Source organism: Ascaphus truei, chromosome 1 (genome assembly GCF_040206685.1).
Source record: "Ascaphus truei isolate aAscTru1 chromosome 1, aAscTru1.hap1, whole genome shotgun sequence".
In the NCBI taxonomy this organism is placed as follows: Eukaryota; Metazoa; Chordata; class Amphibia; order Anura; family Ascaphidae; genus Ascaphus; species Ascaphus truei.
The window spans coordinates 309,799,047-309,812,732 of record NC_134483.1 but is presented as its reverse complement, the minus strand read 5'-3'; the positions used below and the strand labels follow the sequence as shown (position 1 = coordinate 309,812,732).

Genomic DNA, 13,686 nt, shown 5'->3' with positions numbered 1-13,686 from the left:
TTTGCTTTGTTTTCATTCTTATGATTTAGTGTGCTTTTGAGTTGCTGGTACAGTAGGTAGGGAAAAGGTGAGAAATGATGATGTTCATGTGTTAGTCCTATTAGATATGCTTTGTCGTGGAATAAAACGTTAAATATTAAATAGTCATTCTGCTCCGTCTTGTGTGTTTCCCTTTCATTTATATTTTAATTTGCATTGTTAGGTCATTCAGGAATAAGGGTCTACAGGAATGCACATTCCACATCTGGGAAAGACATAGAGTGATAGAGATAAAACATGGGAGAGGAGATGAGAGAGTTCAGGGGAGAGGGGTGAGAGAGAAGGGGGGGGAGAGAGCAGGGGTGAGAGAGAGCGGGGTTGAGACGGCTGTGAGAGAGCAGGGGAGGGGTGAGAGGGGAGGGGTGATAGCAGGGAGGTGAGCAAGAGCGGGGGTGAGAGAGAGCAGGGAGAAAGAGAAAGTAGGGGGGAATGATAGAGCGAGCAGGAGAGTAGAGAGGAAGGGAGAGAGAGCTAGAGGAAGGGAAATGTGGTGATGGGAACAAGAGGGGATGACTGAGATCACCAGCCACATTTTTCCTGCTCCCTCAGTGCAGGGACTTGAACGTCAGAAGGCCACATGCACAGCACTAGTCCCTGCAATGCCATGGAGCAATCCTCCCTGTCTCTCAGTCCCACTCCGAGTCTGCCAAACAAGGGTTTGCTGCCTCCCTCTCGAGTACACTCACACAGCCCCTCTGCAGCTATGACCTCTACAACATTAAGACTTAAACTTGACCACGATCTTGGTGTAAAAAAGGCTGGGAGAGTGGAGGTCCAGGAGGCCATGACCACACGATCAGCCCAGAGTTCATCTGCACTACTGGAGCAGGAACCCACGACAGCCGCCATACTTGCTGATCCTCCGTCTGCAGCTCCAACAGTCACTACACTTCGCTGGGACCACTCGATCCAGAATATCTCCTTACCACAGGGCAGGACCATCTGTCTCACCCACAACGCAAGCCGACACATCCATAGATGGCTCACTTACGCTACATCGCCCATCGGTTAAGGGTCTACAGGAATGCACAAACCTGTATAAATTTTGTAGGCAGAAGGGGAGGGTGACGGCCCAAGGCTCAAATATCCAACATGGCCTGTGTGCCGAATTCATCCAAGATGATCCTAAGTCTAGGCCTCAGATCTTTAAACTACTACAGATTTATTAAATATTGTTTTTTTTCCAAAATGTGGTATTGGTGTTTTGCTTATATAATATATTTTTTACAGCGTTTTGTTGCAAAATAATGTGGATGGCACTAGATTAAGAGATACTGTATACCTGGTGGAGCACTAGCTTTGCGCGGCCATCTTGTAGAGCTCCTACTGCTATTGGCTTTTCCTATTTTTTAACTAGTTTGGCACATTCCTGTATACAGTACAGTACCATTCTTGTATACGTTTCCTTTCTAAAAAAGATGTTTTACCTTTTCTTAAAGATATCTACTATCTTCCATCACAGTCTCCATGGGTAGATTATCATTTTTATTACTCTTGTTAGAAAGCCAAATTTCCTTTCCTGCTTGTAATATCCTCTTTCATTTCCTTATCTCAATGGATGACCCCTTGAGATTAAAGATCTCTTAAAATATCCCGTCTCGGAGACCTCTGTTCCTCATAAATCTGACCTTCCATCTTCTTTGTCAAGTTGGTGGCTCTTCTCTGAACTTTTCATAATGTCTTCATTATGGTAAGGTGCCAAAAACTGTACCCACATGCAAAGTGTAGTTAAAAAAACTAAAATGTACATTAGGCTGTTTAGTGCATTTATACAACGTGTTCCAGTATGCATGATAATATCCTGGCAGCCTTTGCAGCTACTGACTGACATTGGCCACTATCTTCTGTCTAAATAAACTCCTGAATTCAGCCTTCTGCCTAAATAAACTCCTGAATTCTAAAACCTACATCAAGGAGTTTTGCCCCATTTAGTTTGTAAGGAGTAATACTGCTGCTTCCCAAATGCATAAATTACATTTATTTATATTGAGTTTATCTGCCTAAACTCCAAGTTTATCCAAGTACTTCTGCAGAGAAATTACAACATGCACTGATTTGACTATGTTACATAATTAAGTTCAATCAGCAAAGATTGAAACTTTGATCTCTATGCCTACCTCTAGATCATTAATAAACAAGTTAAAAAGCAGTGGCCCTAATACTGATCGTTAGGGCACACAACTCTGAACATATTCAATGTATGATAGCTTTCTGCTGTCTATTCTTTAACCAGTTTTCAATCCAGGTGAAAATATTTGTGTGGCACCATATCAAAAGTCTTTGCAAAATCTATGTACCCCATATCAACTGCATTGTCTTTGACTACATTCTTACTTACCTCCTCAAAGAAATTAAAAAGCTTTGTTTGGCATAAACTATGCCTCATAAATCCACTCTGATTATTCCGAATTATTTTGTTATCCAAAAGGTATTTTTGAATGTTATCACTTATAAACTTATAAATAAACCTTCAAGTAGCTTACGCACTATTGGCTTCAGGCTTGCAGGTTTAAAATTCCCTGATTGTGAATTAGCTACACTTTTAAATAAAGACACCACATCTGTTTATGCCAACCTTGTGGTGCTTATCCTGTGAAAATGGAGTCCTTCAATATTACATATAATAGTCTGGTTTATACTAAATTTAGCTCTGTTAGAACCCTGCGGTATATACCATGGCGCCAGATGCCACCATTGCACTTCTTCATGTGGTATCGTAAGATTGAGAATTCTTTTGTGGCAATATTTTTTTCAATGGGCTCCTCTTTAATATAGACAGAGGCAAAACATGTTATTAATTCTTCTGCCTTCTCCTAATCACCAATAATTTGCTTCCCCACTGCACAGTGAAAAAGTCCTAAATCCTACAGTATGATGGATGTTTTCTATTACCCAAGGCTATACACTGACAAGTGTACTAATCTATCAATGATTTAAAAACTGTCCTGTCCTTCTATCTTCTCTATATATTGTATTTTCTTTAAAAAATCACCCAAATGTAAAATTTGCCTTGGTTGACTCAAATCTTTGTTGTCCCCATATAGTCCTAATTTGAATAGTCTTTCCTCACAAGTCAGACCTTCCATTCCCTTTATTAATTTAATGGCTCTTCTCTGTAGTTTTTTCATTTACATAATTGTTACGCTTATGCTCCTACACACAAGCCGAGAGAGGGGAAAGGACCCAATAGCGAGGTAGGGAAGCCGCAGGAGACACGATATACAGTAGGAAAAGTTGCCGCGCAGCTGGGGATCGGCGCACGTAGCCACGTGAGCACGCCGCACACACAGAGTATTTTCATCAAAGTCTCCCAACTGCAAAATGAGAAAAATTTGTGGGAAAAAAGATTTATCAATGAAAAATATTTCAATTAAAAGCAATGACATTTATTGCTTTGATAAATCTGATGCCATTTTTTACACTGGTTATGCTTATGTTTTGCAGCTTGGAGACTTAATACAAATACATACTGCAAACCTCCATATTTCTTCTAAAATTTTCTCCATCTTTCTTTCTCTTCGCACTACTGTACTTACCCTTTGTTCTTGATTTACTAGACACATAAAAAGAGGATAACCATTAGTGATGAACAAAAACGGATGATCAAAAAAGGATACCCATCTGTTTTGTATGTAGCAACTGCTGCAAAAGTCATTTACTGTATAGGAAAATGAATCCCAGTCCCACTACATATCATGAGATAATGGAACCCAATTATTAGAATGAAATTTCACAGTAGCTTCAGGGTGGGATATAAGAAACTAGAATAGTATAGTACATTATATATAGTACGTTATATCTGTAGCTTTGAAGAGTCAGCTTTTGGCTTTATTTTTAGGTTTGTCAACTTTAGCTTCCATTTCAATTTTCCTTATCAGAATGTCAATTCTTCAGAACTTTTCATTTTTTTGTAGACTATCTTCACCGTATTAGTCACTAGGGCCATTCAACACACTCCAGTCAAGGATTATTCTGCAAAGCAGAGAATAGAAAGGATTATTTAGCATTATTTTTATACACACCTCAGTGCCTTCAGTGTTAGCACAAATAACCTGCAACTCAGGGAATTAATAAAAGCTATAAAGTGCTGTTTACATTTTTTTTTTAAACAAATTTAAGTAGCAGTATTAACAATTTCAATTTAGTTACAAATTCCCCCAACTGCAAAATGAATAAGAACTTAAATAATAGGTGATTTCATAGTTTGTGTTGACAGAGAGATACAGTATAGGATTTTATTCTCTCGTTTTCTGAACATACAGTACTTGTGAACAAGAGAGAAGACAGAGCATCTTCAAACAACAAACGATCAAAATAAAGAACACGGCAGTGTCAGGTGAGTATTCTAACTTAATGGGGACACTGCAAGAATGGATTTTTCAAGCAGTAAAGTGTGATATTGCTCAGTAAAACATTTTGTTGTATTCATTAACCTCTTCTCACATGTCTTGGATGTGTGTTAGGTAGGTTGCTATTTAATAATATAGTAGGTAGAACCGGAGCACAGCCAGCAATGGAGGAAAAAATGAAAAATCCTGGGCAACTCCAAAATAGAGATGAATTTATTGTAAAGTCACAAAGAATGACAGATGGAATGCACCTACACGTTTCGTGCACAAACACTTTATCAAGGTGTAAGGTATAGTGGTATAGCACACATTTAAATACATACCATTTTGCGCCATTCATTGCCGGGTATGACGTCATCAGTCCGCGACTCAAAATAGAGTCGCACTGATGCAACGTCTATCCCCATTGGCCATGAATGTCAGCTGACTGAATACACAAGAAACTTTACTCAGCTCCAAAAAGGATAATCACAATCTGATATCAGTAATAACATACAAAACAACAACAAAAATGTATTACAAATATATGCAAATCCCTGCCAGATGCCTTAGTGAATTCCATAAAGTATATCCACTGTGAATGAATCCATATAAGATATTTTAAATGCATGTGGCTAATATCATATGAATTTGGCCAAATGCATTGTGACAGGGTGAATGAACGTCACCAGCCATATACCTGGAAAACCTATGTTTAGGCTTGCAGTGCAGCAGTGACGAGGTTAAGTTGAGAAGGGCTGCTTAATTAGTCTGATCCTAGCTGCATAATCAAGGTGTTAAAACCCCAGGCTGTACACTCATGCAAGAGAGCTGGTCAGGAGAGAAGTTTTGAAAGTACTGAGGAGATTGCTGCTATAAGGTCTGTTTGCAAAGTACATGTTTTATGAACTATTGTGTCCTGCATGCTGAAGAGAAGCTGCTTTGTTTGCCATGCTCAAGAGAAGCTGCTGTAGTTGCTATGCTGAAGAGAAGCTATTTTGTTTTGTCTGCTGAAGAGAAGCTATTTTGTTTTGTGTGCTATATGTTTTTTTAAGGCTAAATAAATAAGCCTTGTCAAGAGACCCCACGTGTGTAGTTGTATGTACCCTGCAACATATGGTGTCAGAAGTGCTGGGATTTTGAAAGGCCCCTGCAGTAAAAGGGCCACACACAAGAATGAGAAAAATGGAAGAATTCTTAAAAGAGTTTCTGTGCCAGCAGGCCCAACTACAAGCAGAGAGAGATGAAAGACTATTGCAGCAGTAGACAGCACAGGATGAGCGAATGGCCAGGCTGCTGACCCAATTCCAGGGGTGTGCCAGTCCAGAACCTGCAAACAAACCCCCGGTTCTCATGAGGAAAATGGCTCCGAACGAGGATCCAGAGGCTTTTCTACTGACATTTGAAAGGGTTGCCGAAACACAGGGCTGGGCTGCAGATCGCTGGGCAACTGCTTTGGCCCCACTCCTCATAGGAGAAGCCCAGGCCTCATATCAGGGCCTCCCAGCAGATCAGGCAATGGACTACCGACAAGTAAAAGCCGCCATACTGGATCGCTTAGGTCTGACCCCAGAGACCTACCGGCAGCAGTTCCGAAGTACACCGGTAAGATGAGACCCCGGGTCCTCGCTCAGCGGTTATTGGACTTGTGCACTCGCTGGATACAATCCGAGGAGCGCACTAAGGAGGAAATTCTGGAGCAAGTTTTTTTGGAACAATTCCTACAGGTAATACCCCCTTCCGCACTCTCTTGGGTAAAACGCCATGCTGCTGAAACCCTAGCTTTGGCTGTCCGACTCTTTGAGGACTTCCTTGGGGCTGAGGAGCAGGCGAGTGTCCTTGACCCGACGGATCTGACTCCACCAGCACTTGCGGACGCCAAAAGAGGGAGGTCGGATCAACGGGGAACCTATGGCCCATCCATACGCAACCGCCAAGTCCAACGGAAGGAGCAGTCGTTCCAGCAAGGGCGGAGATCAAATGCTGGTCCCCGCAGAAGACCCTCATCTACTTTCTGATGTCGGCTCGTCGCCAAATGAGAGGAACTTCCGAGGACCCACCAGATGCCTGGTCTCCAGTATCCGGTCCAGCGGAGTGCTATCCACGGCCCCCTCCATCGAAGGAACCCTCTCCATGTTCTGCCTGCGGAGAACAAGGCCATCGGCATGTGAACTGTCCACAGATGGATTGTTCATTCAGAAGGACCGTTGCCTCCGCCTTCACTGGAGAAAATTACAAGCCCTGGCTATTTCAAGCCCAGGTTGGGGGAAAAGCCATCCAGGCCCTTGTAGATTCGGGCTCTGGGAAAACTCTGGTCTTCCAAGAACTGTTACCGCATAACATGTGTTCTTTTGACTCTCCTTGAAGTATAGAATGTATACATGGCGATTTAAAACGGTGTCCGAAGGCCAAAATCCGGCTACAGGTAAAAGGTCAGGAGGCCTACCTCGAAGTAGGAGTCGCTCCTTGGCTCCTGCCCCCGTTGTGCTCGGCCGGGACTGGCCTTTCTTTTCTGACCTAATGGCTCCAGTCTCTCACGAGGAGCCTTATTCTATGGCTCAGGAGAACCCTGGCAAACTGTTCCCCTTCTCGACAGACCTTTTTCCAAGTAGAAACCGGGTTCCAAAGACTCGGAAGCAAAGACGCTCTGACAAACAAGACTGGTTGCAAAAATCTGGGTCTCAAGGTGACCATTCTAGTAGCGAGAGGTCACAAGTGATGGCTGGGGATGGCCAGAGGGAGGGGGATATGGGCCCTGGAGATTTACCAGACCTATTCCTCCCTGATTTTCGTCAGAGGAAAAGGGAAGACCCAGTCCTTGCTAGACAGTATGATAAGGCGGTAAAAATTGATGAGCAGATATTGAATGCACAGGGGGTGATAGTATTCCACCATTTTGAATGATCAAATGATATCCTGTATAGGGTGAATAGGCAGACACAAACAGGGGAGGTCACCAGACAGATATTGGTTCCCAAGGTGTTTGTTAAATCTGTGTTCACTCTAGCCCATACTGTCCCTTGGGGTGGTCACTTTGGCAGAGATAAAACATTGGACCGTATTTCGTCCCGATTCTATTGGCCAGGGATGCATCGTGATATTGCTAAGTTATGTGTGGCATGTCCTGAGTGTCAGCTAACTAGTCCGAAGGGACAAAAACCAGCCCCTTTGGCTCCTCTACCCTTGGTGTCAGTTCCCTTTGAGAGGATTTGGGTAGACTTGGTAGGACCTCTAGAACCTTCTGCGAAAGGACACAGGTTAATTCTTGTAATAGTTGACTATGCAACAAGATATCCCGAGGCGTTCCCCCTGAGAACAGCAACGGCGAAGCAAGTAGCCAACAAATTGTTAGAGCTGTTCTCACGGGTTGGACTTCCCCAGGTTATGTTGACAGACCAAGGTACAAATTTTATGGCTAAACTGATGCAGGATGTCTTAAAATTACTAGAGGTCAAGTCTGTTCGGACATCGGTCTACCATCCACAGACTGACGGATTGGTGGAAAGATTTAACCGAACTCTAAAAGGGATGCTGAGGAAATTTGTAGATTCTGAGAAGAGAGCCTGGGATGAACTTCTCCCTTTTCTGCTGTTTGCAGTGCGGGAAGTTCCCCAGGCCTCCATGGGATTCTCTCCATTTGAACTGCTGTATGGCCGCCAACCCCGGGGTATCCTAGACCTCCTAAAGGAGTCCTGGGAGGAACAGCGGTCCCTTTCTAAGAATACCCTGCAATATGTATTGGACCTTAGGAAGCGCCTTGATGTGGTCGGGCATTTTGCTAGGGAGAATCTTATATCAGGCCAGGACTCCACCACCCCCCTGAAGAAGCGTGGTGTACACGTGAAACGATCGTCGGGCAATGCGATACGTCACTAGTGACGTCATCTGAAGTGGCGACATCTCCGATACTGTACAATAGATGGATGCTCAGTCAGGCTTGTATCCACTGCTGTATTTGCTGCGGCACAATAGACCCGCTGTGGTCAAGGTTAATTACTTACCCTACGATGGTTATGCCTTGCCTTTCGGTGTATGAGCACTGACTCTGAATAGCAATGTTGTTTAATAAACCCTTACTGTTATATGTGCTCATAGGTGTTTATTATCACCCACAGCTATTCCATATCAAGATACGATTGCAGGAACATTTATACTGGCTATATTATACATCCTGACTTTTGAGCATTACGTGTTTATCTTTGGTTATCAATTGAATGATATGTATATTTATATACTATGATATACATCTAAAGTGACCAACCAGTTATTATTTCGCCGGGACCACACTATAGATCCGATTACAATGATGTTTAAATTGGAGTAGATGTTTATGGATAGTAGCCACCTATCTAGCCACTTCTATACGGGGTCATTTTAATGTATGAATGTATTTATGTGTTTTTAACACATATTTGAATGAATAAAACTTTATTATTTTCTGGTCTTCCCGGGTACTATGGGTCTAAAGACCCACACAGTAATTATCTGTTGGATCAATGTTATCCGTCTACTTAAACCCAGCATTGAGTGCTATATATAGAGGAAACCTTTTTGATCCCCTTTGGATCAACCCTGTCATTATTATTCTCTTTTTCCTCTGAGCACCTGCTCATAATCACCTTAATATACACATATGGGATGAGCGGTTTCATCTCCTATATTTTTTGATCAGGCCAGGACAATCAGGAGAGACATTACAATCAAAATGCTCGTATGAGAGTGTTTCACCCGGGAGATCAGGTGATGTTGTTGTTACCCAGTTGTGAGAGCAAACTCCTAGCCAAATGGCAGGGCCCATTCGAAGTACTCCGTCGCACGGGTGATGTGGATTACGAGATCGCTCAACCAGGGTCCAGGAGGGGTAAACAAATTTACCATGTGAACTTGCTGAAACCCTGGAAGATGCAGCGGTCTCTATTCATCCACCCGGTGGAGTAGGAAATGGATTTGGGTCCTCAACCCCCACAGGAGAACATCGTGGGTGACGATAAAATCCCAATGGGTAGACAGTTGTCCTCTGAACAAAAAGGGGACTTGTTAGAAATAATTACACAATTCCATGATTTTTTTCTGATTTGCCAGGGAAAACTAATTTAATTTCACATGTGATCGAGACAGCACCTGGGGTAAAAGTACGTTCCCATCCTTATAGGTTGCCTGAGAGTCGTAGGGCCCTGGTAGAGAAGGAGGTACAAGAAATGTTACACTTAGGAGTGATTGAGGAATCATGCAGTGAGTGGTGTAGTCCACTAGTTATGGTCCCTAAACCCGATGGGAAGGTAAGATTTTGTGTGGACCTCCGAAAGGTCAATGCGGTATCCAAGTTTGATGCATATCCGATGCCAAGGGTAGACGAGTTAATTGATGCCCTTGGTAATGCGGAATATATATCCACACTGGACTTAACAAAAGTATACTGGCAAATACCTTTAGAGGAAAAGTCCAAGTGCAAAACAGCCTTTGCCACTCCCATGGGTTTATACAAGTTTGTGACAATGCCATTTGGACTGCATGGAGCCCCAGCCACATTTCAGAGACTCATGGATAAAGTGCTGAGACCCCATATGCCTTATGCCGCAGCCTACCTTGATGACATTGTCATTTAAAGTAAACACTGGCGGGCCCATCTAAATAGTCTGAAAGCAGCCCTCAAATCTCTAAGGCTGAGTCCATAGAAGGCACGTCCGTGCTGAGCCGTGCGGACGCTCCGCGCTGAGCCCCTGCATCCTCCATGAGGATGTCTTTAGAGGGGGCTCACACGAGCGTCCGCCGGCATGCTAAGGCGCTGGATTTTTCAGCCGACAGCCAAACTGTTTTTCAGAGCGCTGTCGGCTGAAAACATCCAATCAGCGCGGAGCAGCGTCAACGTCACGGCGCCGTGACATCGGCGCTGTGACGTTGACGTCAGCGCGTCACGGGCGATTGGCTCAGCGACGTCACTGCCCCGTCTCCCTCAGTCTCCCCCCGCCTCACGATCGCGCCCGCTGGCTCGCCTGCATGGGTATGAAATCGCGCAGATTTCAGCAGGCGAGCCTCAGCGTCAGCGCGCCTTAGCCTTGCTACCCCCTCTATGGCCCCAGCCTTAGAGAGGCAGGGCACACAGCCAACCCTAAGAAATGTGCTTTAGGTAAGGCGGAAACCAAATACTTAGGGTATGCAGTGAGAGGTGGAAAAGTAAGGCCACTAGCCGACAAGGTAGTTGCCCTGAAAGAAGTTCTGACCCCCCCAAACAAAAATGCAGGTACGCTCTCTGCTGGGTTTAGCAGGGTACTATAGGCGGTTCATCCCCAACTACTTGGAAGTTGCAGCCCCATTAAAGGACCTCACAAAAAAGTGTGCCCCTACACAAGTGGTATGGTCAAGGGAGTGTAAGAGAGCCTTTGAGGACATAAAAAGGTGTCTATCAGAGGGTCCCGTCCTTAGAAGCCCAGACATCAACAGGCCTTTTGTAGTGCAAACCGATGCATCAGAGATAGGGCTAGGGGCAGTGTTGTCACAACAGTTTGAGGGAGTGGAACATCCAATCCTTTTTCTGAGTAGGAAATTGTTCCCGAGGGAAATAAACTACTCAGTGATTGAGAAGGAGTGACTCGCAGTAAAGTGGGCAATCGAGGCTTTGAGGCATTACCTGGCAGGAGTCCATTTTACTCTGGTGACGGACCATGCTAAAGTGGTTAAATAGTATGAAGGACTCCAATGCTAGATTGACCAGTTGGTATATGGCTCTCCAACCCTTCTCATTTGAGATTCAGCACAGGCCTGGAAAAGAAAATGCTAATGCTGACTTCTTTTCTAGAGAAGGGGTGGATGATCGGGCTTCAGCCGTGCGTGGCCCCCGCCACACACTAACAGGGGAGGAATGTGACAGGGTGAATGAACGTCACCAGCCATATACCTGGAAAACCTATGTTTAGGCTTGCAGTGCAGCAGTGGTGAGGTTAAGTTGAGAAGGGCTGCTTAATTAGTCTGATCCCAGCTGCATTATCAAGGTGTTAAAACCCCAGGCTGTACACACATGCAAGAGAGCTGGTCAGAAGACAGGTTTTGAAAGTACTGAGGAGATTGCTGCTATAAGGTCTGTTTGCAAAGTACATGTTTTATGAACTGTTGTGTCCTGCATGCTGAAGAGAAGCTGCTTTGTTTGCCATGCTGAAGAGAAACTGCTTTGGTTGCTATGCTGAAGAGAAGCTATTTTATTTTGTCTGCTGAAGAGAAGCTATTTTGTGTGCTGTAGGTTTTTTTTTAAGGCTAAACAAATAAGCCTTGTCAAGAGTCCCCGCGTGTGTAGTTGCATGTACCCTGCAACATGCATAAATGAACATTCAGTACTCTTTCACCAGATGTATGAAAATAGTCATAACAATCTGGCCGGGAAAAAATGAACCTTAATTGCATCTGTAATGGATATCAGTATAAAGGCCAAGAAGTCCAATACATATGGAACAAATATAGCAATATGGAAAATTTGTAGCAGTATAGAAAAAGTTATATCAACACCTGATAATTATATTGTATTGTATTGTATGTCTTTATTTATATAGCGCCATTAATGTACATAGCGCTTCACAGTAGTAATACATGTGGTAATCAAATAAATAACAGAGCATGGGAATAAGTGCTTTAGACATAAAAGTAACATTAAGGAAGAGGAGTCCCTGCCCCGAGGAGCTTACAGTCTAATTGGTAGGAAGAGAGAACGTACAGAGACAGTAGGAGGGAGTTCTGGTAAGTGCGTCTGCAGGGGGCCAAGCTTTATGTATCATGTGTTCAGAATATCCACAGTGCTATTCATATGCTTCTTTAAGCAAGTGTGTCTTAAGGTGGGTCTTAAAGGTGGATAGAGAGGGTGCAAGTCGGGTACTGAGGGGAAGGGCATTCCAGAGGTATGGGGCAGTCAGTTAAAAGGGTTTAAGTCGGGGGAGGGCTTTAGATACAAAAGTGGTAGAAAGAAGACATCCTTGAGAAGAACGCAAGAGTCTGGATGGTGCATAACGAGAAATTAGGACTGAGATGTAAGGAGGGGCAGAAGAGTGTAAAGCTTTAAAAGTGAGGAGAAGAATGGAGTGTGAGATGCGGGATTTGATCGGAAGCCGGGAGAGGGATTTCATGAGGGGAGATATATATATAGTGACCATATACTGATATAAAATAAAATAAGAATGGACAAGATCATTAGCTACAAAAATGCAATGGCGAAATAAATGCATGTTGGCCTGTCGGCATGTCAGTCACAAATATATGAATATATATCACACAAGTATATTGTAGACCATATTTAATAATGGATTGTTAGTCCCGTGAAAATGTAATATGTGAATTAGCAAAATTATGTATTCACAGGCTATATAATAATAAATTGCAAAAACAGAATTGACAGCTAAATTAATGCAATTTTTTTTCTCGGATACATCAGGCTGGCGAGATTGATAACTGTAAATATCATTAATATATTTAAATATTTTTATGCGCACAAGTGTACTATCGCACATCAGGAAACTGGTTGTTGACAAGAAAAATCAGAAAAAGTAAGAAATGGAAAGGATTCGAGTTGGGTGCTAGAAAAGTCCAATGTATACTTTAAGGCATCAACATATGGCAGCCCTACTTTTGATATCTTACATGTTGCATAGGTAATTGGATACGTTATCACACCATTTTTCTAAATGCTGCATATTTTATCTGAGGAAAAGATCTAACAAAACGCCATTGATTAAATCTCATTCAGTAGTTATTTTACTTACAACATGATGATAACTAAATGTGCTCACTGTACACTGGCAAGACTCAAAAAAAAATCTTAGAAACAATTCAAACAACTCCAATGCAGTGTATCGCACAAGGCTCAGCTTTAACTGCCATTGACTTGAATGGTAGTTACTGCTGGATTGTGTACGATACTCCACGTTGGAACTTAATGAATTTGACACTTAATTGCATATGACAAAATAAAGAATTATATGATTGACATACATACCTACAGTACTTTTTTCATCATTGTTCACTTGTGGGCCTTCAGGTGTTTCGCATATTGGACTTTCGGATGTCTTTGACTTTGGACTTTCAGGTCTCTTTGACTTTGGACTTTCAGGTCTCTTTGACGTTGAACTTTCAGATTTTTTTGACTTTGGACTTTCAGGTCTCTTTGAATTTGGACTTTCAGGTCTCTTTGGCCTTTGAGTTACATATCTCTTTATCTTGGGACTTTTAAGCCTCTTAGTGTCAGAATCCGCTGCCTTCATTTGCTCCTCACTCTCACTAAAACGAACACTTCCACACATTCGTGGAAAAAAGTAGATATTTTATATGTCCCCTTTGTTGG

The 13,686-nt window shown here is 42.9% G+C and overlaps 1 protein-coding gene across 3 annotated transcripts in view; it reads right to left on the bottom strand.

Moving 5' to 3' along the window:
* Nucleotides 1-2,002: 2,002 nt before the first annotated feature.
* LOC142497322 (uncharacterized) overlaps nucleotides 2,003-13,686 on the bottom strand; it is a 66,037-nt gene continuing 54,353 nt past the window's right edge. For 2 of the 3 annotated variants that reach the window (XM_075604979.1, XM_075604970.1), the window contains exons 4-5: nucleotides 13,342-13,634; nucleotides 2,006-4,011 (exon numbers count right to left, since the gene is read on the bottom strand). In XM_075604979.1, the coding sequence (XP_075461094.1) occupies nucleotides 4,007-4,011; nucleotides 13,342-13,634 (298 nt within the window). In that variant the 3' untranslated portion in view covers nucleotides 2,006-4,006. Of the gene's footprint in view, nucleotides 4,012-13,341; nucleotides 13,635-13,686 lie in introns of all 3 variants that reach the window. The other variant, XM_075604988.1, reaches the window with a different exon arrangement.